Genomic DNA, 27,707 nt, shown 5'->3' with positions numbered 1-27,707 from the left:
GACAGTCTTCTTCTCAGCATGGTACAAATTACTAATATCGGAATCCCTGATAATGAATGAACCACTTCACTGAACACTGTTGAGACACTCACCATGACTGGCTTGACCACTACTGCAGCCTTATACAAACTACATCATGGTATCAAAAAAGGACTTGAAGTGCACACAAAATATTCAGTGTCCCCTTTCCTTACTTGGTCTTTTTTTTCAGGTGTCATACTCTTTATGATTTGGGTGGCAGTTTGTGGACTCTACCAAAAAATGTACATGTAAGTTAGTTTCATGATATCGTGAACCTCGTTAAAATCCATGTAATGTCACAGTATTCAATACCAACATGAATATGAGCAATGTTTTTATGTCCAATTCTTTCAGTGAAATTTTTACAGGTATGTATCTGTAACATTGGGATTCCTACTTTTGCTGACAGCAATATTATTTTTAATTGATACACTGTTAGCTTACAGAGAAAAGGCTGATTCGATTGCAGACATTCTTAACATAATACAGGTGTGGTCTGATATTTCTTCTTATTCGTTTCCTTCTTGACATTTTAGACCGAGATATTGAATTTTTAACCAAGGAATGTGGCTCTTAGAACTATACTAAATAACTGGCGAGAGATGACGTTCATATTTTGACACATTAAATTTATGGAGTAGATCAGTTTCTGCCGATCGGTCGATTGCTTATTTTCATTAACCTAATATTACTCCAGATTAATCAATAATTAAAAGTAAAAGTTATTATCTTTTATCGACCAGGCATACAATGTTACGCAACAAGATGTACCAAGAAGCAGTGCTAGTTGTAGCAAATTTGGGTTCTACCTCAATGAAACCTATCCTAGGTAAGCAGCACAGTATGAATTGTATTCTTATAACATTTGAGTACAAAATGATGTTATATGTTGACAAGTGACAATTATAAATTTATAAGAACAAATTAAGAGAGAATCGAACGATGCAACCCTTACTCACGCTGTAAATGTTGCAGTAGTACAAGTGTATCAGTTCAGCGAGTTTACCGTAACGGGAAGGTAGTGAGCGTGGGTCAGACGTTACTGGTACAGGGGGACATCATTCTCCTTAATCAAGGAGAACAGGCACCTAGTGACTGCAACTCCGTTAGTTATTTACTTATTATGAGATATATTAATTCGAAGACATTTGCTGAGATATTTAGGAAAAATGATCGGAATGTTGAGTGTTTAGTATGAGATGAATGGATATAATAACAATATATAATTATGATCTTTTAAGTTGCATCTTCCTGCAGTTATCTGGAGAAATATCTTTGAAAAAGGGAGACATATTCAATGATAAAAAGGATTTTGCTGATACTGGTAAGTTAAATTAAGGCTTTTCAAAATATCTCAAATCATTATCAATCATACAGAAGTAGAAGTGTATTAATATATTAATATATAAACCAATAGTGTACTGTAAGTATTGAAATTATCGCCAAACAACGGCAGAAGTGAAGGAATGTGTGATCGAACAGGCGAAGTTACCGACCCTGTTTTCTGTCTCTAAAACAGAGTATCAGACGTTGGTGAAGGAGTTCCTCAACAAAGTCAGACTTCCCAGCAAACTTCATCTGGAGATACGGAGTATTCTCAACATTATCAATTACATCGTCTTACCTTCTGTTTTGGTTAAGATAATTATGATATAATATAATGATGAAATGCTTCAACTTCTTTCTGGATCGAAACTGTTAAGAATGGCGTCTTTAGCAACTTGGCGTTTTTACAATTGTTAAAATTTGAACTTTGTTAACATGTCACGTATGTATAATTCTGTTTTTATCAGTTTGCAAGTGCGCTAGCAGGGTTTCTACAGTACAGTAATATGGAGAGAAGTATAGAGAGTAGCACAGCAAGTGTTTTAGTAACATTACTCCCTCTACTTCCCACTATTTACCCGGTAATTGTTTATTATTTTAGACATTTTATGAAAAATTATTCAATCGGCTCTGTGGATTGTGGCTGTTGGAAATGTTATGTTAAAACAAGTAAATACAAGTCCAGGTAATCAAATTTAAAGATTTATTGGTGATATTGATATGTGTTGAAAGATGGTAAGGGATACCGTTTATAACTTTATAACTTATAATCACTCTTGCATTTTAGTTGTACTACACAATGGTGTACTATGTGAGCACAGCGATTGTGATCAGTGCTAGTTACGATACAGAGCGCAGTGCTACGCACGACCCCATGAAGACTCCTGACAACACTAGTAACCACGTTAACGTAAGAACTATTCGGGTCAAATTTTCAAGTTTCAATTTGGTTTTATTTTAAATATTTTTAGCTGAATCATGCTTTTGGTTTTATCCTTCTAGCTTTATGATGTTAATTTAACACAGTTATAATTCGAATTTGTCATAACTTAAGGATTTACAATTTAGCACATGTTACTCGTTCATACAATGTAAATATATATTATATGACAAATAAATCTTTAACAGTAAAAAATATCTCAAAAAGATACTGTAACATTCAGATAAAAGAACTGAAGACAACAAAACAGATCCTGCACCTAACCTACAAGATACTTGTGGGTCAACTTTACCGCTGTCTCCCACGCAACAGCAACATATTCGACACGCTTTCTGCTGTCACTGTAAGTTCTCACATTAAAATTAAATTCATTTTCGTTCCAAAATTAAGTAAAATGTTAGTTTTGAAATAATTACAACACTACAAATCTATTACATTTATTGAGGGCGTTACAGAAGGAATTGATTTAATGTAGTTGGAGGAGTCCTAACTCTCCTCAGTCCTCACGTCCGTAAATGAAGTTTTCTTTGTATCATATACTTGACTTACGGGTATATGGCCCCCAGAATATAGGTCGTTTTTTGAGCACTTAGAAACAGGTGTTGAAACTACTTCTAAGCATGTTTAGGGCTGTAAATATGTACATAATAACCCTTTAAATGTTTCTTGGGTAGTTGAAAATAATTATTAGGTTTTTAAGTGTACTTTTTTTCACCTGTAAAAATACCATTTTTTAACAGGGCCCCCAGAATATAGGTCCAAACATCTGTTCCTAAGTTGTTCTAAAATTGTCACAGACAGTTATATGCAGTCAGAATATGTTGCTGAGACTGTATTGATGATGCCAATGGCTCCAGATACTAAATTGAAATGGTTTAGAGTATACTTAATAGCAAAAAATCAAAAACTACGGCCCCCAGAATATAGGTATGCAAAAATCGTCCTCAAATACTCCACCTTCATACATTTTGATGATGCCATCTCTTCAGCATATGTTCTTTAACTGTTTCTCATCACTACCCCACATTCCTTAATGCTCAGGGTGACAGAGAAAATGCAGAATCTTGGTCGCTATTTTTTTTAAAAAACCTATATTCTGGGGGCCATATACCCGTAATGAGTAAAATCTTTAATTTTACTAGTTAAAAAGCTTTCATGCACTCATTTAGTAGGGATCTTAACTAAATACTTAAATAATATTGAAGGAGTGTCCCTAGATATGATTGAGGGGGGCTGTTTTTATCTGTATCAATACAATGTGCACATCAATGACTGTAAATCAGACATTTTTGGCCGCCAAATTTTTTTAAAGGCCTAACTCAAAATTCTGTCCCAAAACTTAAGGTCATGAGACAATTCTACGTTGATTCTGAAAATTTCATGTGAAAATATTGAAACCCTATTGAGTTCTATTGTTTTGAGCGAAGTCAGTTTGAGATATGGGCGATTTTGTTCATTTTTTGCGATTATTTGAACACAGAATCCACAGTTAGGTAGATATTGAGCTGATAATCATAGAGAATGTGTAATATATGCTTACCTTCCATATAAAGTTGGTTTCATTCAAAAATATTGATATTTGACCAATTTATGGACCAAAATCGATCAAATTTGGTGCGTATGCCCAAATATGGGCATATGGTTTTTGTTTTTATCCCATAACTCGGCCAATTTTTATCCAATTTTGATAAAACTTGATATGTGGGTTCAGGAGACTAGTAGCTACAAGTAGAGCATCCCAAAGCATGGTTTTGGGCATGTTCAGGGTTTTTGACCAACCTATATTCTGGGGGTCGTATAGACCTATATTCTGGGGGCCCGTAAAATTGTGGTGGCCATAACTTTTTTCCAAATTGTCAGTTTGCAGATGTCTCGATGAAAAGATAGCTTAAAATAATACTTATACTCATACCAGTAGTCTTAATGGCATGTGTTGGACAGATTTTTGTCATGACAATTTTTCGCCATATTTACCCCTCTAGAAAATGACAACATCGTTTAAATCTTTCGCTGTCATGACCAAATATACCAAAATACCTCATGTAGGTCCAAAATTTTTATCCAGAAACATTAGTTACATGTTTTACTCCAACCTAGCAGTAACAGATCCCATTAGTATCGCTTATCTTGGTTAGAACTGTATCCACTAACATGACCTATATTTTGGGGGCCACCTATATTCTGGGGGCCATATACCCGTAATCAAAAATTTAATTTTTAAATTAAAAAAATAAAATCTTACATTTCACAACTCTGCGATTCAAATTGTTCTTGTCTATCTAATAGATCACTTCAATAACATCTAAAATTAAAAATCGATGACATAATGTTCGAAAAAAGCTGCAGCTGTTCAGTGTTCAAAATGTTCATGGACTGAAAATTAGAAGCTAAAATCCAGATATAACGACCAACTAAAAAACTACACACAAATAAATCACAATTCAGTAACTCGTGTGACATAAGATGCTCCGATTGTCATGCTGTTACCGATTATCATTTCGCCATTCTCCGATACAGGTTCAAGTTGGTTTAAACATACAACACCTGTCAGTTGTCGATCGATAGTTCTATTTTTTCCTGAAATCACCATATCACCATTTACACCAACTTTTGGTGATTTCACTTGTAAGTCTAAGACCGTCGTTGTACTCTCTGGATTTCCAACCTGGAACATCATGCTGACAAGTTTCGTACTCTTCAAAACTGCTGCCATGTTCCTGATAGAGTCTGCCAAATCTGCCAGACATTTTCTGATGGAGTCTAAATCATAAATCAGAGGATTAATGACAGAATTCAAGGGTAAGACTAGCATTGCGAATGAAAGGTACCAATGCGTAGCATCTATTGTTTTAAGATTGTGGAGGCCACTGATGATTATAAATGGCACCCAACACAGAAAATCTGTCGCCACAATGGAAGTAATTCTTTTCTGCAGCTTAAAGTTTTGCTTTAAAACTGCTCGGTTATGATCCTGTCCCATTCTACTAGACGATCTTCTGCGAGCGAGGTTTACCTCGATATAAAAGATAGTCATAAAGATGAAACACAGTAAATTTACAGCCAGCACCAACCACACTACTAAATCCCCAGTTTGATCGGTAACTCCTGTTTCCTGTCTGCTCCTCCTGGCATCGTCAGTTCGAACAAAATATTTAAATAAACAAACACCGTCGTTACCGTAAAAATGAACAGTTCGCCTGGTTAAAACACCATACTGCTGACTGAACATACCGTTCACTTGTTCACCAATATCCTTCCATGTCATGCCTGATGTGATGTTAGTATGATTTTCAGTTGATTTGTAGTAAGCTTCGAGCACCTTCACATGTCGCTCTTTATTGGGAAAGCCGATGAAGATCTTGTAAGCTGGATCATAATACATCCCTTGTACAAAGTAGTCTTCAAGGGAGGTTACCAAAGGTGTGACTGCTATCAAAACTGCAACCATCAAAATTCCTAAGGCAAAGAGGCCCGCAAAAAGACTCGCCCTTTTATTGATCCGACGTGGAAAAGTCAAAGACAACCGGTAAAGGGCTACCATTCTGATGAGACTGAGGGCTGTCATGGAGAAAAGGGAAACTTGTTGTCCAATTGTGCTGATAACCCCAAACATTGAGCAGATTGTTCCAGTCAGCCACTCTGCTTGACGTTTACAAAAACTCTCTCTGTACACTATCGTATCGTAGATAGACAGTCCGATCAAGTAGATTCCTACCAGCAAGTCACCACATCCTATTAAAGTTATGAGCACTTTGTTATACAACACCAGCAGGCTGCTGACCTTTATTTTTAGTTTTTTCAAACTTATGATTCCTTCGTATACAGTAATTGCATTGAAAAGAGTAGCTGACAAACCCATGATCCAGCAAAAGATCTTCAGCCACATATGTCCAAGAATCTCCTTTTGACAGAATTTGTTACACTCATCCGAGAGATCAAAGCAGTCGTAAATTCCATCACATCTCTGGGATAACGAAATGAACTGGTGCTTGGTCGAATTCAGCGTGTCTTCGCAAATCATGTGATTTGTACAGTTTAATTCATCGCTCATATCACCGCAATCATCAAATAGATCACAGACCTGCTTGTATTCTATACATCTCCCGTTGTTACATTGGTAATAGTCCTGGTGATATTGTCCATCCCCGTCTGATTTCGTTACAAACGTCAGATAAGAGTTGTCAGCTAGCGTATAAACCCTATCTGGGTACTGTCGTGGACATGAGTCATACGATAAACTGCTGTTCTGAAGAGGACATACAGCGTCTATACAGAGGTTCATACAACTTAAGAAGAGATAATATTCACCAAACATATTACTACAGTCTACCTTGGAGGTAGGAACGGATAGGTTCGTGTTCGTTACTCCGAATACATCGCCCCACGGTCCTTTAAATTCCTTTACAGTGCAGATCGTGTCTTGACATACATCGTGAACTGAGCTGTTTAAATACGAAGTAATTTTATCAATAATCGGGAAGTTTCTAGCCACTCTACAAACCTCATTCTCTGTACCGCTTATACCACATGATTCTACACCATCACAAAGTTGCTCAAACCGAACGTACTGTTTGTCACCGTCCGGACACAAATAAACATTCTGACAATCTTTATTGTGTAGCTCAAACCGAAACGTCTCATACGTCTTATTACCACAATGGTTCCAATCATCAAGTCTTTCGTCAAGGCCGTTCAAACAGTCACGCTCACCGTCCATTATCCAAGAAGCTGGTGTCCCGACCTGGTGTCCTGGTTTCCCAAATCTGCGGTCACATAGAGGTTCTGAGATCATAAAGTCACACATATCATTGATTTCATCACTCCTGTCCGGACAATCATCTACTCCGTCACACATCCTGTGTTTGTGTACTTTACAGTCGATGGTAGTTGAAGGTGAAATGCAGGTGTTTTGAAAATTATCGTCACATAGTTTAACTGGGATGTTAGCTGTTTCATCGTAGTCAAAACAAAGCACAAACTTAGAAACGCTCGACATGAACCCATTTATCTTACAGTACCCTCCCACTCGTGCTATATCAGAACAGTTGGTCTGATCTAGATACTCCAAACAATACGGATAATTTCTCTCAAACAAATCCAACTTGTTGGTAAAATCAAAAACGGAGCATCTCGTATGATCCAGTATAGGCACTGTCATACTGGTATCATCAACCACTTTCTTCCTATAATGAGTACAATTGTGGACTGTAGTCCCGAATATATCACAACCCTCCTCATCCTCCTCATCAGCACAGTCTGATTCACCGTCACATACTGTGTGTACAGGCAGATACAAGTACTCCCTCCACACTGCGTCAGTACAGTTTACTCCATAGCTGTAGTCGTTACAAAAACTTTCGTCTTCACATTGTCGCAGTAAATCTTTAACGTCACATTTATCATCACAGAGTCCGGGTGATGTTGCGGCGGAACTGTTCTGGTGCGTAAAACAGTTTTCATTTTCACTGAATTTCTTGGATTTACTTGAATCGATTATGAACTGTCCGTTGCAAAAGTAGCCTCCGCACAGTACACCAGTGTTAGTTATATGTGTGTTAAACCCACAAGCTTGGTAAACACTAGGATCATTCTCACACACCGCAGAAACGCTTCTCAAAGTAAACTCAAAATCATGACCACCAAAGTCAATGCTCCGTTCATAAGACACATCAGAGTTGGTACACTTGAAGAATATTTGATCATTCGTTTCATCCCAACAAACAGTCTTCAAAAACCCGCTCACAACTCTAATATCACAGCCATTTTCTGATTTTCTCAACTGACTCAACAGCTTGTAGTCCACGCAGTTAGGACACTTGCAATCTTCTTCACTGTTCCTACACTCTTCAGTGTCATCGTACACGCCAGCGTTACAACAGGGGTGCTCTCCATCAGGGTTACACTCTGCGGCGGTACCGTCAGGGAGAGGGTTAAAGGCACCACATTTGTTGTCTGATCTCCACCTTGTATTATCAGTACCTGAGATAGAAGGGAAGTAATGTTAGGTTTTATCCACATCTAGAAGAGTAGAAAAAAGCCAATATTTTGACAATATTTTAGGACAATATTACAAATCGAGAATACGATTTATAACAGATGCTTTCGATTTATATAATGTTTACATACAGTTATACTGTATTTACTGACCTGGTCTTGATACACTCCACATTCCAAAGAAACTTGGAGTTGTCCATTTGGTATTTTCTGCTGCATCTGTTGAACTGTAGTTGCTTTCTAAAACAAGATTATTTTTAGCCATCAGCTACAGCATATAACAGCAAAATGTATAATTAATTATGTATTATCGATACTTAATTAAAATTAGGTGTCCATTTGTAATATGCCACGGTTAGTGATTAGTCATGAAATAAGATAAACAAAACAGTATTTTAAAATCTACTATATTTTAAAGTAAGCAAGAACAAACAAGCTGTAAATGTAATGACGTACCGGAAGCATGACACCTGAATATAATTACACAGGTTATGAGGAAACGTAGATGTTGTATCTTTCGTTGCTGTTTCATATTCCTTAAGTAATTGATATTATTAATAAAGATGTACAGTTGATCTTTTTGTTCTTTAGATTTTAAAATAATTTAAAATCTACAAGAAAAAGCAGTCGCAGTCAAGGTTGCAACTAAAAGAAATGAACTCAAACGGGTCTAGTTTAAAGGGCTGCAATTTATACGCGGTCAAATGTGAAATGAAACGCACGTGAAATGAAATGTTCTGCTTTAGCATTTAGGAATCACGACAATTTGATTTAAATAGTCGTTTAAATACCATGGCTCCATTGCAGCGTACTAATGGCTAGGACCGCGTGAGTTTCATTTCACATTTGACCGCTTATAAATTGCGGCCCCTTAAACCTTTATATATATATATATATAATAATATTATATTTTAAAAATATAATATTATATATATTATATACAAATTAACTTGTCACATTACAGGTACACGTTAAAATGACTATGACAATTTTAACGTGTGCCTGGTACCTGATACATGTGCCTTCACGCGTTTAATTGCATTTTTGTATGTTACGGAGACAGAAAGGTTACCAACAAAACATTCTCCACTTGGGATCACTGATTGCGGAAATATTGATTCTTGATCACTTTACCACTGTAACCATATATAGCAAACTATTTCTAGAGAATATCACTATGAGTTAGCCAGAATTATATTCTGAGTATTTTAACGTTCAAGTAAGCACCGAAGTTCACCGAAGCAACAAAACTCAGATAGACGCATAAAAAGTTATCTTAAAATTAAATCTTCACAAACGGTTAATATCCCATAATGCACAATTACAGTAAAAACCCGATTTATCGCGGAGTTTGGGATATCGAGAAGGAAATACCCGCAGTAAATGGTGGTTGGCGGTATATCGGGGCGCGTTAAATCGGGATTTTAATGTACCAAGTTACCCCGTCATTTAAATGAGCTATTTGACTGATCGATGTGGTGCTATTATCTTTATACTGTGTGAAAATTGCAAATAGTTTATTATACTACAGACACGAATTTGGTAAACTAAGTCAGTAAAATATTATACTACTATGCCTCTATGCCATGAAGATTAAATTTAAAGAGTTATTCAAATAGTATATTTTACTCCATCTAATGCACTTTTTCTTAAATTACGACGGCCATTATTTGATTATAGACAATTATAGACAATAAGTCCGACCATCCCTTGATGAGTAGATCGGTTTAGTGAAAAAGGAAATGGAGCAAACGGACGAGAACATACAATATACCGCCGAACGCGTAACACTTGATTAAAAAATGTAATCAGCCCTATTCAAGAGGAAAGCATTCAAATCAAACTTTACTGGACAGTATTGCAACATTATCATATTAGTCTCTGTGCTACAACCTCCGTCCTCCACCACCTCCACCACCTGCACCCCCTGATTCACTATTGTTGTGTAAGGAAACCAATCGTAAAGTAGTCACAAAATAGTCACAAAGTAGTCACAAAGTAATCACTAAGTAGTCACAAAATAGTCACAAAGTATTGTTTTACAGGTGTTGTGCACTGTGAACAAAGAAGGTATCCTCTCCAGACCTAACCCTCATGTAGAACGCATCATGTTGCTGGATCCTTATTTGCCTGAATCTCTCCCTGAAGGCAAACCTGACAGTCCAGGTAATACCTGTCAGTAATATCTAGCAAAACCTACTTGACCAGCACGACTTGCTTTGAATATTTAAAATTAAGAAATTTTTGCGCTAAAATTTGATGGAGATTACCGCACCATGATTGGTGTGACTTCTGTTAGAGTATTTAAATTCGACACAAATTCAACTTGCGGTCTACATACAGCTAAAATATCTCACATACACCGAGGGTTAGCTAAAATATCTCACAAATTATGTTAAGAGAGTTATCTCGAGGATATAGATATCTATCTTACCGGCTAATTATCTCGGATATCACGATATCAAACGGGTGAGCTAATTTGATTGGTAAGCTTTACTCAGAGTAAAGGTTGTGAATTCACAATAATACAAATTCAAAATGAACCTTGTAGTACATGAAAATGCTTATATAAAACCCGATCTGCCTTTCTATGAACTATACAATAGAAATATAAAAGTTTTAAACTAATTTTTCGCTATACAAAAATAATAAGATAAGTGCTTTATAATTAACTGTCATTAGGATAAACCGGGGTTCTCAGAAAAAGTTTAATTATTTAATTTTATAAAGCATTCTTTTGCCAGCTGACAGTAAGAAATTATATTTCGGCCGAGAGAGCTTAGGGCGACATAGATCGGGGGGATCATGACGTTGGTGGGTGGGTCATTTTTTCTTCTAAAAACATAGTTAGTACATGGTACTAACTGTTGGGTCTACTGCCCATTTTCCAGAAAAACAGTTAGTACATGGTACTAAAGGGGGTGTCTAACCCCAAAAAAACCCATTTTACCTCAAATTTCAATTTTGGGAATGGGTTTTGAGGTTTTTTTGGGTTTTTTTTTAATTTTTAAAATTTTTTTAAGTCTTCCTTGAAAGTTTAACTGAGCTCTTTTAAAAAAAAGCAATTTCTGGGTGGGTATCGTATTCTAAATACCAAAAAACAGTTAGTACCACGATTTTTCAACAGTTAGTACCGCAAAAGGCGGCAAAAGGGGTGGGTGTCTTACGTATTATCTAAAAAACAGTTAGTACCGCAAAGGGGGTGGGTGGGTCTAGTGAAAAATATCCAAAACTACACTTAGTCGACGTGATCTCCGGCACTTGGTACCTGATCCCCCCCCCCCCCCCCCCCCCCCCCCCCGCATAGATCATTAACAGTCGAATGTTGCTCAAGAGACTCAGTAATGTTGGAAGACGAAGGGTTGGGTCCTGGAGCAGATGGGGGTCAAGGAAATTATTAATTAAGCTCCCTTATCGCTGAGGGAGCTAACAATAGTGTACCGACAGAGGAGAATGCGGCAATATAATTTTTGGTGGTTCGAGCGGCTGCTGGACGGGCGCCGGTACCAAACAATTTTTGTTGTTATATTTAAATATTTTATTATATTTTAATATTTTACTATATTTAGATAACAGTCGCTTTACGTTAATTCGTTGAATAGCCCATATGACAAGACTAAGAACCAGCTGGTTGACAGAACACGTCAAGGAATGAGAGCGCGACAACAGTAATGCTCTGGCAAAGTGGTTTAAAGGAGTCCTATTTGGTCATATTTAACATAATAGGAATAATTATGAAAATAAAAACACCTTGGGACAGAACTAAAAGATTTCCGGCTTGTAGCTTTGTAGCTACGTTATTCTAAAACTAATTTCAAACAGGTTGAACAACAAGCTGTACATTATTACAGCTACCTTAAATGAAGAAGGATATATAAACGGCCAGGAGCCTGGAGCTATGTGTTAATCTCCAATATCCCGTATCATTACCAACTGTCTTACTGTATATATTTGCCAAGAGAGAGGGAGAGAGAGAGAGAGAGAGAGAGAGAGAGAGAGAGAGAGAGAGAGAGAGAGAGAGAGATAGAGAGAGAGAGAGAGAGAGAGAGAGAGAGAGAGAGAGAGAGAGAGAGAGAGAGAGAGAGAGAGAGAAGAGAGAGCGAATAGGTTTCATAATTACAGACCGTGCCTAATTTTTTGATTTGTCAATACAAGATAATATATTTTATAATAAAGTTAATTTTTGTGAGGCTGCGGGTATTGTTAAGAAGTGAATAGTTGTGTAACTAAACACTAATAAAGCGTGGGGGGGGGGATCAGGTACTAAGTTCTGTACGTGACGTCGACTAAGTGTAATTTTGGAATTTTTCAAAAGACCCACCCACCCCCTTCGCAGTACTAACTGTTTTTTCGGATTATAATTAAGGCACCAACCCCCTTTTGCCGGCTTTTGCGGTACTAACTGTTGAGAAATCACGGTACTAACTCTGTCTTGGTATATAAAATTTAAATTTTTTTTTAAACCCAAAAAAACTCAAAAAACCCATTTCCAAAATTTTAATTTGAGGGTTTTTTGGGTTGGACACCCCCTAAGTACCATGTACTAACTGTTTTCTGGGAAATTAGCAGCAGACCCACCACCCCAACGTCACGTCCAGTACTAAGTGCATGATCCCCCCCCCCCCCCCCCCCCCCCCCCCCCCGAATAAAGCAATACAAAACTCAGAATTCTTATAGCATAAATAGACAAGAGAAACCTCAACACAGCTAGAAATGCCCACAGTTCCTTTGAATTTTTCATCATGAAGGAGAGAGCCCCCTACTGCATGAACAGACTTCTGCTTAATAACCTGTATTCGACAGAAGAGGTCCTGGATAAAGATTGATTACTTTTCTTCCTCTCTGTTTGAATACCGCTCAGTCGCTAATCAGATATTTTCAATCTTCATCATGCTGTACTATTCATTGCTTACCGTATTGTGTTCTATCGAGGTCTTTCTTACCACAACATTATTTGTTTGTGGGGCATTCGCTCTACCTCCTAGCCTAGCCTATAGAGGATACGTTCTCCTTTATAGCTAGCCTCCAATCACAACATAATATAACACACTATATATACTGCATATTATACTATCCACTGAACGGCATGACTCGGACTATCAAGGAGTGAAATGATCCACGTGACTAAGCCATTTCAAGTACAGACTCTATGGGTGCGACAAACTGACGTTATATTATAGATTACAACGACAGTTATATCAAATCAAATTCTCGTTCCGTTATCGTGTTGATCATTCGTGGTTTTTTATTCGACCAACAATAATCAGTGTAGCACTAATATCCTAATTTGAACCTTACTTACAGTATCTATTTGGAATGAGGTACATTATAATATGGTGTTGACCACTATCTGACTTTTCGTTCCTCCTGAACCACTTTTACATTAACATAAAAAGGTCAAAGCATTGGGCTGTTTACACGACACAACATAAAGCTGAAGTCAGAATACTAACATAGAACTAAGAGCACTAACAGTAAAGTTATGGCTTCAAAATGAATAGGATCAATGGATATAATTATAATAGTGATCCCGCCAGACATCCAAGAAGCACTCATTGACAGACGACAGTCAACTATCAAATTATTCCTTATTTAATAAGCGGTGATCTTAATGAACTTGAAAGCCTTCGTAGTAAGATAATTAAGCTGTTTAATTGCGTAACAGAAAGTATGACCTCATGTATTTAAGATATTTGATTTATATCACGCACTTGCTGATAGGAAGTACGAAGCTTACATGTTAGAGTTTCTGCTGTTAACTGCTCAAATAAGTGTTTGCTCGGCAAATTTAGAATTTTAACTATGTTTTGCTTCAAAACAACTGTAAAACAACCGTAAAACAACTGTAAAACAACTGTAAAACAACTGTAGAACAACTGTGAAACAACTGTAAAACAACTGTGATACAACTGTAGAACAACTTAAGAATAACTGCAAAACAACTGTAATACAACTGTAAAACAACTGTAAAACAACTGTAAAACAACTGTAGACCAACCATAAAACAACTAAAACAACTGGAAAACGCAAAATTGGTCAGGAGGAGGTTGCAAAAGTGAGACAGCTCCAGGTTGAGTTTGCAAGAACAATATAAAATGGCTCATTGTGCATAAGATTATATAGTAGGATAATATAATAGAATAGTAGAATGAAATATAGTTTAACCAATTTTACACAACGGAATACAATTGAGAGCTTATTAATGATCCCATTAAAATTCAGTGAAGGGTTGAGCAAGGTCTGCAAGTGTTAATTGAAATGCCTGCTTCGGCCTAAACTATAGATGTATTATGACAATAGAAGATACGGTAGTGAATCAAATACCAATGCGGATGTAAGGTTAAAGATAAACTGTAATATGAGATTAGGACTTATGGAAAGAAGCTCCCGTGAGTGATAATACATAGCCTGGGAAAAAGTAACTAGCGCTGGACATTTTGATCGTATACTGGGGAAATTGGAAGTGATAATATCCATCAGTGAATAAAAGTGGGGACTTTATAAACGTGAGCTGAGTGCAAACCTGTCAAAATATCAGCCAAGAAGCATTGTTGTTGGGTGTCAGAAAAGGATAGGAATTTGAACAATTCATTTGGTTCAGGAGAACTGTCATTTCTACTGACAGGTCCTTCAAACAATCGGCGTCGGGGGGAATTTGTTCTGCAGATGAAGATGAAGGATAAGCCTAACTTTGGTAGATTCTCCGGTGAAATTGTCAGCACATTTTTTAGTAGTAAGTGACCAGATGGGGCAAGGGATGCTCTTAATTTTAATGCTGTCATTTGTAGTTATGGGATTATGAGGCAGGGACTTATGATGCACGTCACATACGTTTATATATCTAGGTTTTCGTTATAAATTAGGTTATAAATGAACTCAATAGCACCGAAAACCATCGGCTGAACAACACAAGAATTTCGGATTTTAATTTAACCTATCATTTATTCATTGCTTTATAGCTGTAAAGAAACTGAAAATGTAAAGATTTAGCTCAGGTCACCTAAAGCGATTCGTGAACGGTACATACGAACGATTAAATGGACCGTGCATTTTCATGATCAAGTTATATGAAGACAATTCGTTATGCATTATGCAATATCGTAAAAATCAATATCTCTGAAATGAATATCGGTGAATTATTAAAATATAAAAATAAAGAGTTTTTCTGACCAGTTAAAACGTTATATTTGGGCCAGTAAATTTTCTACAGCCAACAACTTTACCTGCAGGTATCCGCGCCGGTTAATGAACAATAGAAGTATGTAGTAACGGTAGTGGCTCTCATTAGAGCTGTGAATTAAATTACACGGGTGCATATGCCAGGGGTTCCGTCTCGACTATGCTAAAGTAAAATTAAGTGATTAGGGGGCGGCAATTGTAGAGGATGGCCTAATTTAAGACGCGAGGACAATGTTGCAAACAAATGTTGTTGTAAAATTGGCCCTCCTAGCGCCATTCTATGGTCCCAAATTGGTGCTAATTTCCAGCGAAAAGTTTAGCAAAAAGTAAATGGCTGTCCTGGTCGGTTGAAGGTGGCCACATCGGATCTTAGGGGTGGTTAATGAAACAGGTGGTCGGTTTATTAGTGATTGGAAAATTTATTCAGATTTTCCGTTTTCGGCAGTGAGAAAAGGAGCAGTTACCTTAAGACGACGAATTAGAATGGGGGTAAATTGTGTATTTGTTTGTTTGTTTATAGAACCCGTCCCCAATCTCGTATCGGAAAATGACTAAACTCAGGTCTGAGTGTGAATACGGGTGGTACCTGCAAGAGTGTTCATTAAGCATTTAGAGTTCTGTAAAACTGCAGTTACAATTGTGCTAGAGTATTTTTAGTATATACGATTGGTATCAGATTTATATCCCTACATGCTTCCAAAATTTGTAAAGCCGTAGTACATACATATTATATTACACCGGAGCCTACACAGTGCAATCTCCTCCAGTCGATCTGCGCCGCGTATGTTTATATAAGCGCGCGGCGCAGACTGGAGGAAACCACACTCTGCAAGTTCGATCCAGTGCAATGCTACATGTACGTACTACGGCTTCATCTCCAACTTTCTGCACAATGTACTGGAATGTTTTGAAGGAAAAGAAAGAATTTTAAGATAATGAAACAGAAACTGAAAGCTAAAATATATACCGTTCTAGAATGCCTCCGCAAACTATTGCTCCTTTGTAATGCACACGTGTTAGTAAGTGTAGTAAAAAGATAAAAATAATTCTGAGAGGGTGAGAGGTTCTTTAATTAGAGCTAATGATTAAAAGAGACCCAGGAATCGAGATTGGGAATAAAAATAAAAGCGGAATAAATTTTAAGATAATGAAACCAAAAATTGTGTATTTAGGTTGTTAATTAAAATATACTCCTTCAATTCCGACTTCCGGACTATTGTAAGTGACAAATTTGTCCGCATTATTTTTTGCAGGAAAATTCCCTAGGCGCGAACTCCAACGTTTTTGGTACTGTATATTTCGCGCAACACGCGACGCGACGCTATATAGTATATGGACACGTTCATTTGAGTTTGAGGATATCGGTAAACAAAAATAATAGCGTTTTTGACGATAGTGGCTTAATTTTGACATCTATTAACTTAGCACGTTCAGAAGTTCTGAACATTAGCCACGTAACTCATACTCCCATATGCACCGCTCAGAAAGAAAATCTATTGTTGTTAGGCACTATAATGTTTCAAATGTCACATTTTGTGTGACTTAGTTAACTACAGTTGTCTAATTATCATTCCTTGGTCTGAAATATAGTAAATTAGGTCAATCTAACAATTATGATACAACATTGGTTAATGGGCACGGATCGAACGGTTACAAGGCAATATTTGGGTAACTTTGTCACACTCATGATGCCATACCTCTATTCTACTGTGAGGTGTCCTAAAAACCCTTTCAACTCATTATTTGATGGTTGCTCTACCAATCATAGCCCTAAAATATGTTGTTTTGACTAGTTAGCTAATACAGGCACTTGGTTATTGGGAAATGAGGTTAATTCTGTCACAATATATGAAATTTTAAATTTTGGTCGAATTATTTATATCTGATTTTGGTTTGAAAGGTGGGAAAATTTTATATGATGACAATGTAGTTGATGCAAGTTAAGATCAGTTGATATTGTTTACATTATCACAAAAAATTATACGAAATCGTAAATAGATTAAAAACAATGATTATAGAATGAAATAGTCTCTTATAATAACTCTTGTAATAACTGATGTGACAAAGTAAACATGTCTTGCCCCTATTTTGAAGATCTATAACTCTATTAGAATTCAACATTCTTTCAGAAACGATTGGAAGAATATTGTCCAGAACATAAGAGCTCAATTTAAAAAATTTAGATTAATTTGTCAAAGACATTAAAAATGTGACAAAATTAACTTTCCCTGCCCCAACAGTATCAAGATACTGATAGTGTGTTAAAATTGGCATAGGATGCTTTATTACAGGTATATTAAAGTATTAATCGATCCAAACTACGAAAAATATATTTTAATCTGATGACGATTACCTAACTCTTATAATAACTGATGTGACAAAGTAAACATGTCTTGCCCCTATTTTGAAGAACTATACCTCTATTAGAATACTATGTAACTTTATCATCAACAAAATTTCGATAAACTAGTTATTTTGCCAGCAAGGAGCTAACAGAGTTATAATAATTTGTTGTGACGAAATTACCCTATTTTTGACCGTGTAGTGGTAGTTTAATTGTGACACTGTTAACATATTACCACCCGATAATGATTTATGTGACTGGTGCATGGTACTATCAGTGTTGTTTGATCCATAGTACGTAATATAAGGGGTTTAAGCTGGTATATCATTATTTGTTCAATTTCAGACATGTTCAGATATATCATCAAGATTATGTGACAAAGTAAACTTGGTTGTGCCTTCTGTGTTTTAATTCCTTACGACTATATGATATAATAACAATTCCTAGCACTTCCAGGCTATCAAATAAACTTACACTACTCAGCATTGCTTATCAGGGTGCCCTAAACATTCATCACATATTTTCTTTAATGTGTGACAGAGTAAACCTGAATGCACCATCTAACGAAAAAAGTCATCAAATATGTAGGTAATGGTCATATGTACCCATCCAATCAACTGGACACTAAAAAATTTGGTCAAAAACGGCAGCAAGGGGTCCATATTTACTCCGTCACATGTTTTTAGTGTGACAATGTAACCATTTCCGTGCCGGCCGTATTTTAGGGATATCTTATCACCTGATTAAGATATCGTTATGTGACAAAGTTAGCCTAGAGGATGAGACGATTATCCTAACCATCAAGGGTTTGTGTAATTTCATAGTGTGACAAAGTCAACTACACTGTGCCTTCTAATAGGGTCAATTATATTTACCAATATCCTCAAACTCAAATGAACGTGTCCATATAGGATACAAGGATACAAGGATACAAGGATACAAAAGTGATAATTATTTTATTGAATTCACAATAGTTATAATTCTGAAATAATTTAAGGTTACACAATTCTAGTTATTTACAAATGTGTAGGGATAAAATAGAAATGTTTTATAATACTATTTTTGAGGTCCTATAGCATTATGCATTGGCCAGTATTTGAGTGGAAATCTGGGCTCTTCTAGTAGGCTGTAAAATTTTCGTTCACAGAGAGAATTGAATGGATTGCTCTTGCTGTGGCAGTAAATTTTGTAGGGTCTAGTGTTTTATCGGATAGCAAACCGGCTAGGTCAGTAATATTTTTGGGATGGAAGTTAAATTTTTCTCTAATTGAGGAGTAGAGTAAACAGTCAGTTAGAACATGAATTTCGTCCTCAATAGGCTTAAGCCCCTTGCTGAAAAAGCAAAAAGTGCACCATCGATGTTCTCTTGGTACTAGGGGGGTTTCGTAACGGCCCCTCTCAATGTAAAGATTGTGGCAGCTAATACGAAACCTTGTTAAGCTTTTCCGAGCATCGGGGATCTTAACCACTCCTAAGTATGTTTGTGGTTCAAAATCATGTTTAATTTGATTGTAGAATTCTAATTTAGGTGAGGATGCCTTGGCAGATTTCCAGGTATCCACAAATTCTTCCCTCATGTTGTGACTGATTTGGGTAGAGAGCTTGGATTTTGAAGAGGATGAGTGGGGGAAGTTATATTTGGTGAGAAGATTAGAGATGTTGGTGTACCAAGGAAGGCCCAGCATAATCTGCTCGTGAAATGCAGCGGAGAGAAGTTCATTTTCAGTGCTTTCAAGGCGACTATAGAAATCTATTGCAAGTTTGCAGGCTTCAAAGAAGAGGGGGTGGCGCCCACTTTCGCCCCAGCAGCCTATATTTGATGCTTTTGAATGGACAGACAAGGACCACTTGATAAACTTAAGGTGGAATCTTTCATAGTGGTCTTGTGAGATGTACCTGAGAGTATGCTGGGGGTTGGCTTTGCTATCTGTTTTGGAGAGGTATCTCATGGTTTTTGAGTGAGGACATAAGATTTGGCAGCCATAGAGCAGTATCGGTTATATTTATTAATTTTATAATAGCGCGCGACGCAAGCAGTCGATATACGCGATATGCATGCCAGGCCACCGAGAGGTCTGCACTCAGCGGCAAACAATCGGCCCTTGAAAACGAACAGAAATTGATTCGATATGTACACTATACTGTCAAACCATTTACCAGTGCTGTGAATGGAAGGATTATGTTTGTGTTTCATATTTATTCGTTGGTATTCAACCCACACTAAATTCTTTATTAACAAATCATGTGTTTAACTAACTGAATTGTAACGAAAACCTGCACAGGTTTGGAGCCAGTACAGGAGGTGTCAATAGTACAGACACAGTCAATTATATCAATTACTGACAGATCTCGACTATTATCTACTACAAGTGGTGAGTATTTTAAATAAAATTCATTGCTGAAACATGAAATTATACCGTCTTTATCTGTTAATTGCACTTTTAATGATCATACCTTTCAAAATACCTCCGTGTCCTTTAATGAATTAGAGAGAGGTCGTTTAGAGTCTAGATACAAAAAAATGTAATACCTTAAGCCTTTAGGTACGAAGAGAGTAAGTAATGGCTTTAAAGTAAACAATACTGATTGTCCACATTTTAGAGCCATTAATTTGTCAAGAGGCAGTTCTAACCTAAGATCGACGAATCGAAAATGAAGACTGAAATAGGTACAATTTGATTTCAAAAATTTGATAAAATATTCAAACTGAAATTATTGACCAAAGCGATCGATCAGAAGTTATCGCTGAAAGTAAAAAGGTGAATAAAAAAATGTTGCTGGGGCAGCTGAAAGTGACCTTATAGTTAACTTCATGACAGAAAAAAAAAAATGTGAAGCAACGGACCAAAGTAGAAGTTTAAAAGTAATACGAGACGTATAGCTGTTAGGAACTTAACGCGAAAGTGGACCATTGTTAAAATATAAGAAACTTATCACTTTATCATATACCATGCACTGTTAAACTCTTTGTGTGGTAGGCTCCCTCTACTGAATTGCTTCCATGATATTGTTCATCGAGAGAAATTAATCAGCCTTCGCTTCGTGTTAAAGTTTCCGATCAATATAATATATGAGGCTACTTATTGATATATATAATTTATATTATATATCAATAGGTAACCTTATAAGCGCACAGGTTGTTATTAGTAATAGCTATCCTCACTACAGACCGATACATCATGTAGGGTGTCTTTGAATAAACTACACTAGCTACAAACCCGGGGTGACTGCCGACTGGTACTTGGTAGTGGTAGTGCGTGCAAACAACTATAAAACGAGTTCGTAACCTCAATCATCGCAAGCTGTCACGAATCTCGTTATTTGGTTAATATCAGGCCATATATAGTCTCAAACTAGGATAACAAGTTAAACGGTTTATGAGCTGCTATACAAAGCTGGTAATGGAGGGAATATAAAATAGAGCAAATCGAATAATTTTATACCTTGACAGTTTGACAGCTTGACACACGGAACCAAAGCCATAAATCAAAGCTTTTAAACGGATTCTTATTTAGCTCCACAAGATTACTGACTGTACACGCTCAATAGGATACCAACATTTTTAAATTTAGACTCTAAATATCTTAGTTCATGGGGCCTAACGTGCAAGTTTGACAATCTGGCAACAGGTATTATCATCGCACCTATCACCTATCACCTATCACTTGTATCAGTAACCTGTACAAGTGAAGCGTGCGGTGAAGTGGGGCTTAACTGTCGGTGCTTCACCGCACGCCTTTCAACCTGACAGCTGACAGTCTTTCTCGCACTTACTTTGGTACTCAAAGGCAACATTGTCTGCCCGAAATAAGTTTTAAAGATTTTGCTGTGTTGATTGGAAGGGTATAGGTTTAATCTATGTTAACTTTACTCACATTAACCCCTCTGGTGCCGAGGCTCTGGGTACAACGCTGTGAGCCACGACGTCCTGGGATAAGACGACAGTTGCCTCACCTGACCGAGCAATAAAAATTGAGCAATTCCAACTCGAAAATCACGGGGACATATTATACACCTTACTGCTCATAATCTCATCAACCCAGAGCACCCATAGCCATCATGATACGATTGAAGTTTCTGATGAAAGAACAAGCTGTTACTTTTTATCCAGTAACATCGTCCCCATACTCCAGTCTGAACACAAGATGTTCAACGAGACTCACAAACTGTACACGGCTGCGTCAGATTGTAATTATAATCTATTTTTTAAGACAAATTTATAGATCATATGTTTTACAAAGTAACATGCGACAGCAAACAATTACACCCTCATTGGACCAAGTATATTGTAAAATCGTTTCTTCTTGGTGAATACTTATAATGCCCAATTCTGGCATGGTCGTCAAAGTAAATTTAACTTGAAATATCCAAGAAATTAGAAATGTTGGAGCTAATAGACCAGCCTAAATGCATGTTGTTTGATGAAACTTTCTTTGAGAAAGATTACTTAGAAGTATTATGTTTTACACTATCTGTTATTAAGAATTTCAAAGTATACAATTATAAATGGTCAAAGTTAAATTATAAGGAATTTCTTCTTTTTTTTCTGACCCTATGTTTTCAGACTCGGACTGCAAAACTGAAGGAGACCCGCTTTTGACCCGAGTAAACACCAGCTCCCTCCCAAATATTCACTCTCAATCGGAAGGCCCCGTCAAAAAGGTCAGATCACTCCAGAACTCACTTCGGGACTCTAAGTTCTCAATCGACGGATCTGCGTATCGGAAACTTTCCGAGGAGGCGGAAAGGAGTGACGTACTGGAGTCAGGCGAATCGGTGTCTCTCGAAACCGAAGACATCCAGATCAATATATCCGAAAAAATCCCAAACGACAGGAAATCCTGGCTGCCGAGGATGGTAGCTGGGAGAAGGCTACCAGGTATGCGCAGTCGGTGTAAGAGTGAGAGAGCTGACGGGGGTCATACAGAAGTTGAGGTGATGGAGTCTCCTATGTTATCAGGCTCCGAAAGTAAAGTGAAAAAAAAGAGAAAGCATTTCTGGCAGATGATGAAGATTCCCCGGTACAGGACGCTCCTGCCGGAAACAGAGCAGGAGGCAACAGAATTTCAAAATGAAGAGTCTTCGTCTTTGAAAGAGGACTTTATCGTCGTGCTAAACGTGTCTCTTTCCAAACATTCACCATTCGGGCTGACATTCGACTGTAAAGACATGGTCCACTTGCTGGGTAGTTTGAAGCCAGTGGGGCTAGCTGTGCTACTCAACAACACGTGTCATGACGTCAGAAGTATGACGTCATCGCATCTGCAATACATCAGCGTACAACACTACTGCGGACTGACCTTCAAACTTCCCCTCCCCACTGACTACTGTAACTGTGTTATTGGACGAGAAATAGGTATCAATCTTAATGTTAATGTTGTTTTTTTCTTGACTTTGAGATATGAGTAATATTTCTGATAATCGACTCAATTGAATTCAAAAGTTCCTCAATACTTGACTTTTTGGATTGATAAGTCAACGGTTTAATTTGTTTAGGTTTCACGAGGAGCGTGATACAGCAGTACCAGAAAATAAGCACCATAGTCACGTACGTCCCATGTGATAACACGCGGAGAACACAACGTAATCCTGTTGATAACATGACCCCGTTAACTTGTGTCGTCAGCAGTGTCGTCAGGGACAAAGTCACAGGTAAATTTCATTAGTAGTGTAGTCAGGGACAAAGTCGCAGGTATGTGTCGTCATTAGTGTAGTCAGTGACAAAGTAACAGGTATGTGTCGTCATAAGTGTAGTCAGGGACAAAGTCGCAGGTATGTGTCGTCATAAGTGTAGTCAGTGACAAAGTGACAGTTATGTGTCGTCATTAGTGTAGTCAGGGACAAAGTCACTGGTAAATTCCGTCAGTAGTGTAGTCAGGGACACCGGACAAAGTCTCAGGTATGTCAGGGTTGGGAGCGGACCTTCAAACCTTTAAAAAACCTTAAAAATCGTGAAATTGCCAAAAAACCTTAAAAAGAGCGGTTTTAGCTCAAAAAACCTTTAAAAAGAAGAACAAAACCTTAAAAAGTTTTTGAGAACCTTAAAAAAGCGTTTAAAAAGCCGGAATTGGCATCTTCTCAAATTATACCTAGTAAGGTGTACCTTGGATTGAATTTGAAATCATACCTAACAAGGTATATCTCGGATTGAAACTCAAATTATACCTAGTGAGGTGTACCTCGGATTGGAAAAAATAACTGTGACCTTTTTTTTTTCCGATACGGAAAGAAAACTTGAAAAAACAACCTTAAAACCGCAGGAAACACTGGAAATACCTTTAAAAACACCGAAATAAAACCTTAAAACCTTTAAAAAAAGAGAAAACCTTAAATCACAACTCTGAGGTATGTGTCGTCATTAGGTTAGTCAGGGACAAGATCACATGTCGGTGACTATTATACGATTTAGCTTTAACCTTTAACTCTGAGAAATCTCAATGCATCACCCGTTAGTTGTGCAAATTTAATAAATGTTAAATAATTCTACTCAATTCTAATTCTATTCAAAATAATCTCCACGATTCAACTTCATACACCAATTCCTGTCAGATTCCTATTTAATTCAGAGGCAACATATAAGTGCAGTAATCCTTGTGTGAGGATAATTCTTGGTTTATACATCTTGGATTTGAATTATGATGTTAAACAAAACAACCGTGTAAGACAATGCTATATACTACTCTGTTGAATAATCCAACTTGAGAGTACTTAAAGGACGCAAATTTGGGGAAGTTTGTCAGATTAATTGCGGTGTTTTTTGCCTCAAAACTTGTGGCATCCACTATTTGCATAATATTACCGCACCTAAATGTTGCCTCTGATTTAATTCCTATTTACTTCCTGTTACCCCAGGTCACCGGCACATCATGAGTTACGGAACGGCCCCCTTCATTCTGAAGTGCTGTACAGACTACTGGACGGGTAAGGAGGTATTAGAGCTACAACCGGAACACCGAGCCAGAGTCCTGGAGTTCTACAACCAGAACAGACTGACTTGTCATTGTTCGGTTGTCTCGTACAGACCGCTTCTCAGTCAGGAGATAGCTCCACAACATGATGTCTTCTTATCACTTCCTAAAGGTTTTAACGGTGATAGGTCACGTTTCGAAGGGGATGGGGCATGTTTTAATCGATTGAAAATGTCTTACCACACCTTTAATTCCTTCATGTGCCTATATTAGACTCTTGACATAATAAATGATAATAATAAACCTTTTTATCCAGGTTACAGTTTTCTAGACGAGCTGTGTACCTCTCCCCTCGACCCTGGAGAGAACCTCCTTAAACTACAATCAGGACAGACTCTGTTGGGTGTTCTCTGTGCTCAGTTCCAGCCAAAACACGACATAGTCAGCACCATCGAGAGTCTGGTATCTGCCAACATCCGCTTCGTCCACTTCTCGTACGACAACGAGCTGCGGAGCAGGGCCTTCGGTACTAAACTGGGCCTGGAAACAGGCTGGAACTGTCACATATCCCTTGCTGAAGGAGACTTTGATAACTTCTCAGTGGACTCGGATTCTAACAGTGCTGAGGCGGAAACCTTCCACTTTTACTACTGCAAAGCTCGCCTCCCCCAGGGCATCAAAAACATCCGACCCCACCTGGTAAACGTGGATAACGTCCCACTTTTAGTGCCACTTTTCACAAGCTGTACTCCAACGGCTATAAAGGAGATGATCTGTATAATGCAGGAGAACCACGAGCTGGTTTGTTGTATTGGCAGCTCCCTCCAGGTCAACAATTTCGGTATCTTCCTACAGTCGGATTCAAGTCTGGGCATGATACCTCACCTTCCTCAGAACTGCCTTATTTCAGGTAAATTGGATCAATGATGAGTTTTGTGAATATCGATATGTGGCCCTCCTTACACTTCTCTTTATTTCGACTAAATATTAAAGATTTGAGAACAGAACATATCTTTTTGTTAAGATTTTAATACGGCCACATTAGAGATTTTCTTATCACAAAGTCTTGGTAGGTATCAAGGACATGAGTGTACCCTGGGAGGGTGGAAACTACCGCTCTCCTCCAGACTCAGACCAAGTAAACTGTCTCCACCTAACCTCCATCCTCAACACCCTGCCCTGCAGTCTGGTAGTGTCACGTGACAGCTGCAAACCTGCCGCGCTCATCCGAGCAGCACGTGGCATGTCTGTTGCGGTGAAGCAGTCTGGTCACGTGACTATCAGCTTGTATTGTGCTGTAAGCTTGTGGGCGCTGTGCCACCAGGTTGTCCTGCTGCCTCCACCTGTCTCTCTGCCTCAGTGTTTGTTCATATGTCTTATCATCAATCCTATCCTTGCTTCAACTCCTTTCTCTCTTAAACAGGTTATTTTACTTAATTACTTTACTCTATTACTTTACTCTCTTTTTTACTGTACACAACACACTCCCGTGTAACTTGAAATCCTTATCACTCATAATACGCCTATGAAAAAAGATGCACTAAAATCAAAATACCGCTTTCAATTTAACCTCTGTAAAATTGTTTGTTAAATTGACAAAACAGTTTGCGACGATGTTCATGATTTCAACACGTCATAACCGCAGGACAGTAAGATAATGAACCTACATACTGGTAAAAGAGAAGCGTGTATAAGAGGAAGTGCCGTAAGACACCTAAAACACTTTGTGTTACGGTGGGGAGGGTTGCTACTAACATCGCCTCTAGCTACTGCCTTCTCTCTAAAACTACTTTGTACAGAACCCTGCTCCCTGTTCCTTGGAACTAAGTTAGTCTTACAAAGGAAACTCCTCATGATTTAATCTAGTTTTAATTTCAATCCTGTTATGTAGAGCTGTGTTGATCACGCGGAACTGTGTGATTTGTATTTTGTAATTTGCTGGCTTAGCTACTGACCGCGATAACACTACAATTACTATTTTGGCAGTAAATTCATCCTTATTCACAGAGGTACAGAAAGGTTCGACAAGGATTCCACCCATCTGGTCCAGTCCTACAACTGTATTCTTATCACAGTCCTCTTATCGCTACACTCCTTCATCTTCTCTCACAGGACAAAACCTGTTAACTTGACATACTTCCTTCACACTGCCACTAAATGGACTTACATCCTTCCCCTTATTAGGTTATAACTTGCCGGATTTAAAATTCTAAAATATCTCAATTTGTCGTTTCCTCATGTATGTAAATATTCCATTGTAAACAGTCAAGGTTGATAAAATTTTAATATTACCAAATGACTGTGTGATGGAAACCAAATATAAATTTTATTGTGCAAACCTACCTCTAGAATAACATACTGAGGCAAAATGGCGAATTCTTTGAATTTCAGAATTTTATGTTGCAAAATTATTTCAGTTGCATGCTGGCAGTTTTGGCGGTTCTAGTGAGTGGTGGATTATCAGGTCCCCCTCCCTACCCTTTAATAATCATCCTCCTCTCAATCCCCCTCATACACACTGGAACTGCTCTACTCAGTAAAAAGTACGATCAAAAAATCTGGACTAGGGATCAGAGAAGACAAAAGTTAAAGTTCGGTACGAAACTCGGCATGAACTCACCGTTCTAGACTCTAGAGGGCCTTTAATTAGGGATTAGGATATGGATATGCACAGCATTCAGGCTGCAGAGTGTTATAATTATTTGTGTGTCGAAACAGACATCTCTCTGGTATGTGGTAATACCATTCGATATTTGATTTCTGTACGAACAATGGGTTATGTTTAAATGTTCACATATTTATACTTTAATTTTCCTGATTGATCTCAGTTTCGTTACGTTATACTGTATACGCCTTTGCGACTGATTTATAATATACTTAATGTTTTGATGTATGACTATAACTATTTATTTATTTTATTTTGTAAATATTTTTTGATTTGAAACAAATTTTTAAAGATATTGTATTTTTATCGTTAAAACCGAAACAATTAAAT

The 27,707-nt window shown here is 37.5% G+C and overlaps 2 protein-coding genes across 3 annotated transcripts in view; one reads left to right on the top strand and one right to left on the bottom strand.

Moving 5' to 3' along the window:
- The window catches only part of LOC134821283 (33 kDa inner dynein arm light chain, axonemal-like), a 71,046-nt gene that overhangs the window by 15,962 nt on the left and 27,377 nt on the right, over positions 1-27,707 (bottom strand). The window lies entirely within an intron of this gene.
- LOC134820558 (transmembrane protein 94-like) lies at positions 12-27,668 on the top strand. Of its 2 annotated transcripts, none has more exons than XM_063831006.1 (19): positions 12-269; positions 390-510; positions 765-850; positions 997-1,126; positions 1,279-1,345; positions 1,478-1,656; positions 1,815-1,928; positions 2,135-2,257; positions 2,511-2,630; positions 10,327-10,447; positions 20,087-20,176; positions 22,369-23,160; positions 23,301-23,456; positions 24,657-24,884; positions 25,029-25,622; positions 25,786-26,135; positions 26,358-26,539; positions 26,720-26,896; positions 27,130-27,668. In XM_063831006.1, exons 1-19 carry the CDS (start codon positions 94-96, stop codon positions 27,338-27,340), a joined length of 4,017 nt encoding a protein of 1,338 aa, XP_063687076.1. In that variant the 5' UTR covers positions 12-93; the 3' UTR covers positions 27,341-27,668. The 2 variants fall into 2 exon arrangements, with proteins under 2 accessions (XP_063687076.1, XP_063687075.1); XM_063831005.1 differs by having other exon boundaries at positions 16-263.

The sequence above is a fragment of the Bolinopsis microptera genome, chromosome 9 (assembly GCF_026151205.1).
Source record: "Bolinopsis microptera isolate Bmic1 chromosome 9, MBARI_Bmic_1.0, whole genome shotgun sequence".
Classification (NCBI taxonomy): domain Eukaryota; kingdom Metazoa; phylum Ctenophora; class Tentaculata; order Lobata; family Bolinopsidae; genus Bolinopsis; species Bolinopsis microptera.
This window is presented reverse-complemented; position numbering and strand designations above follow the sequence as displayed.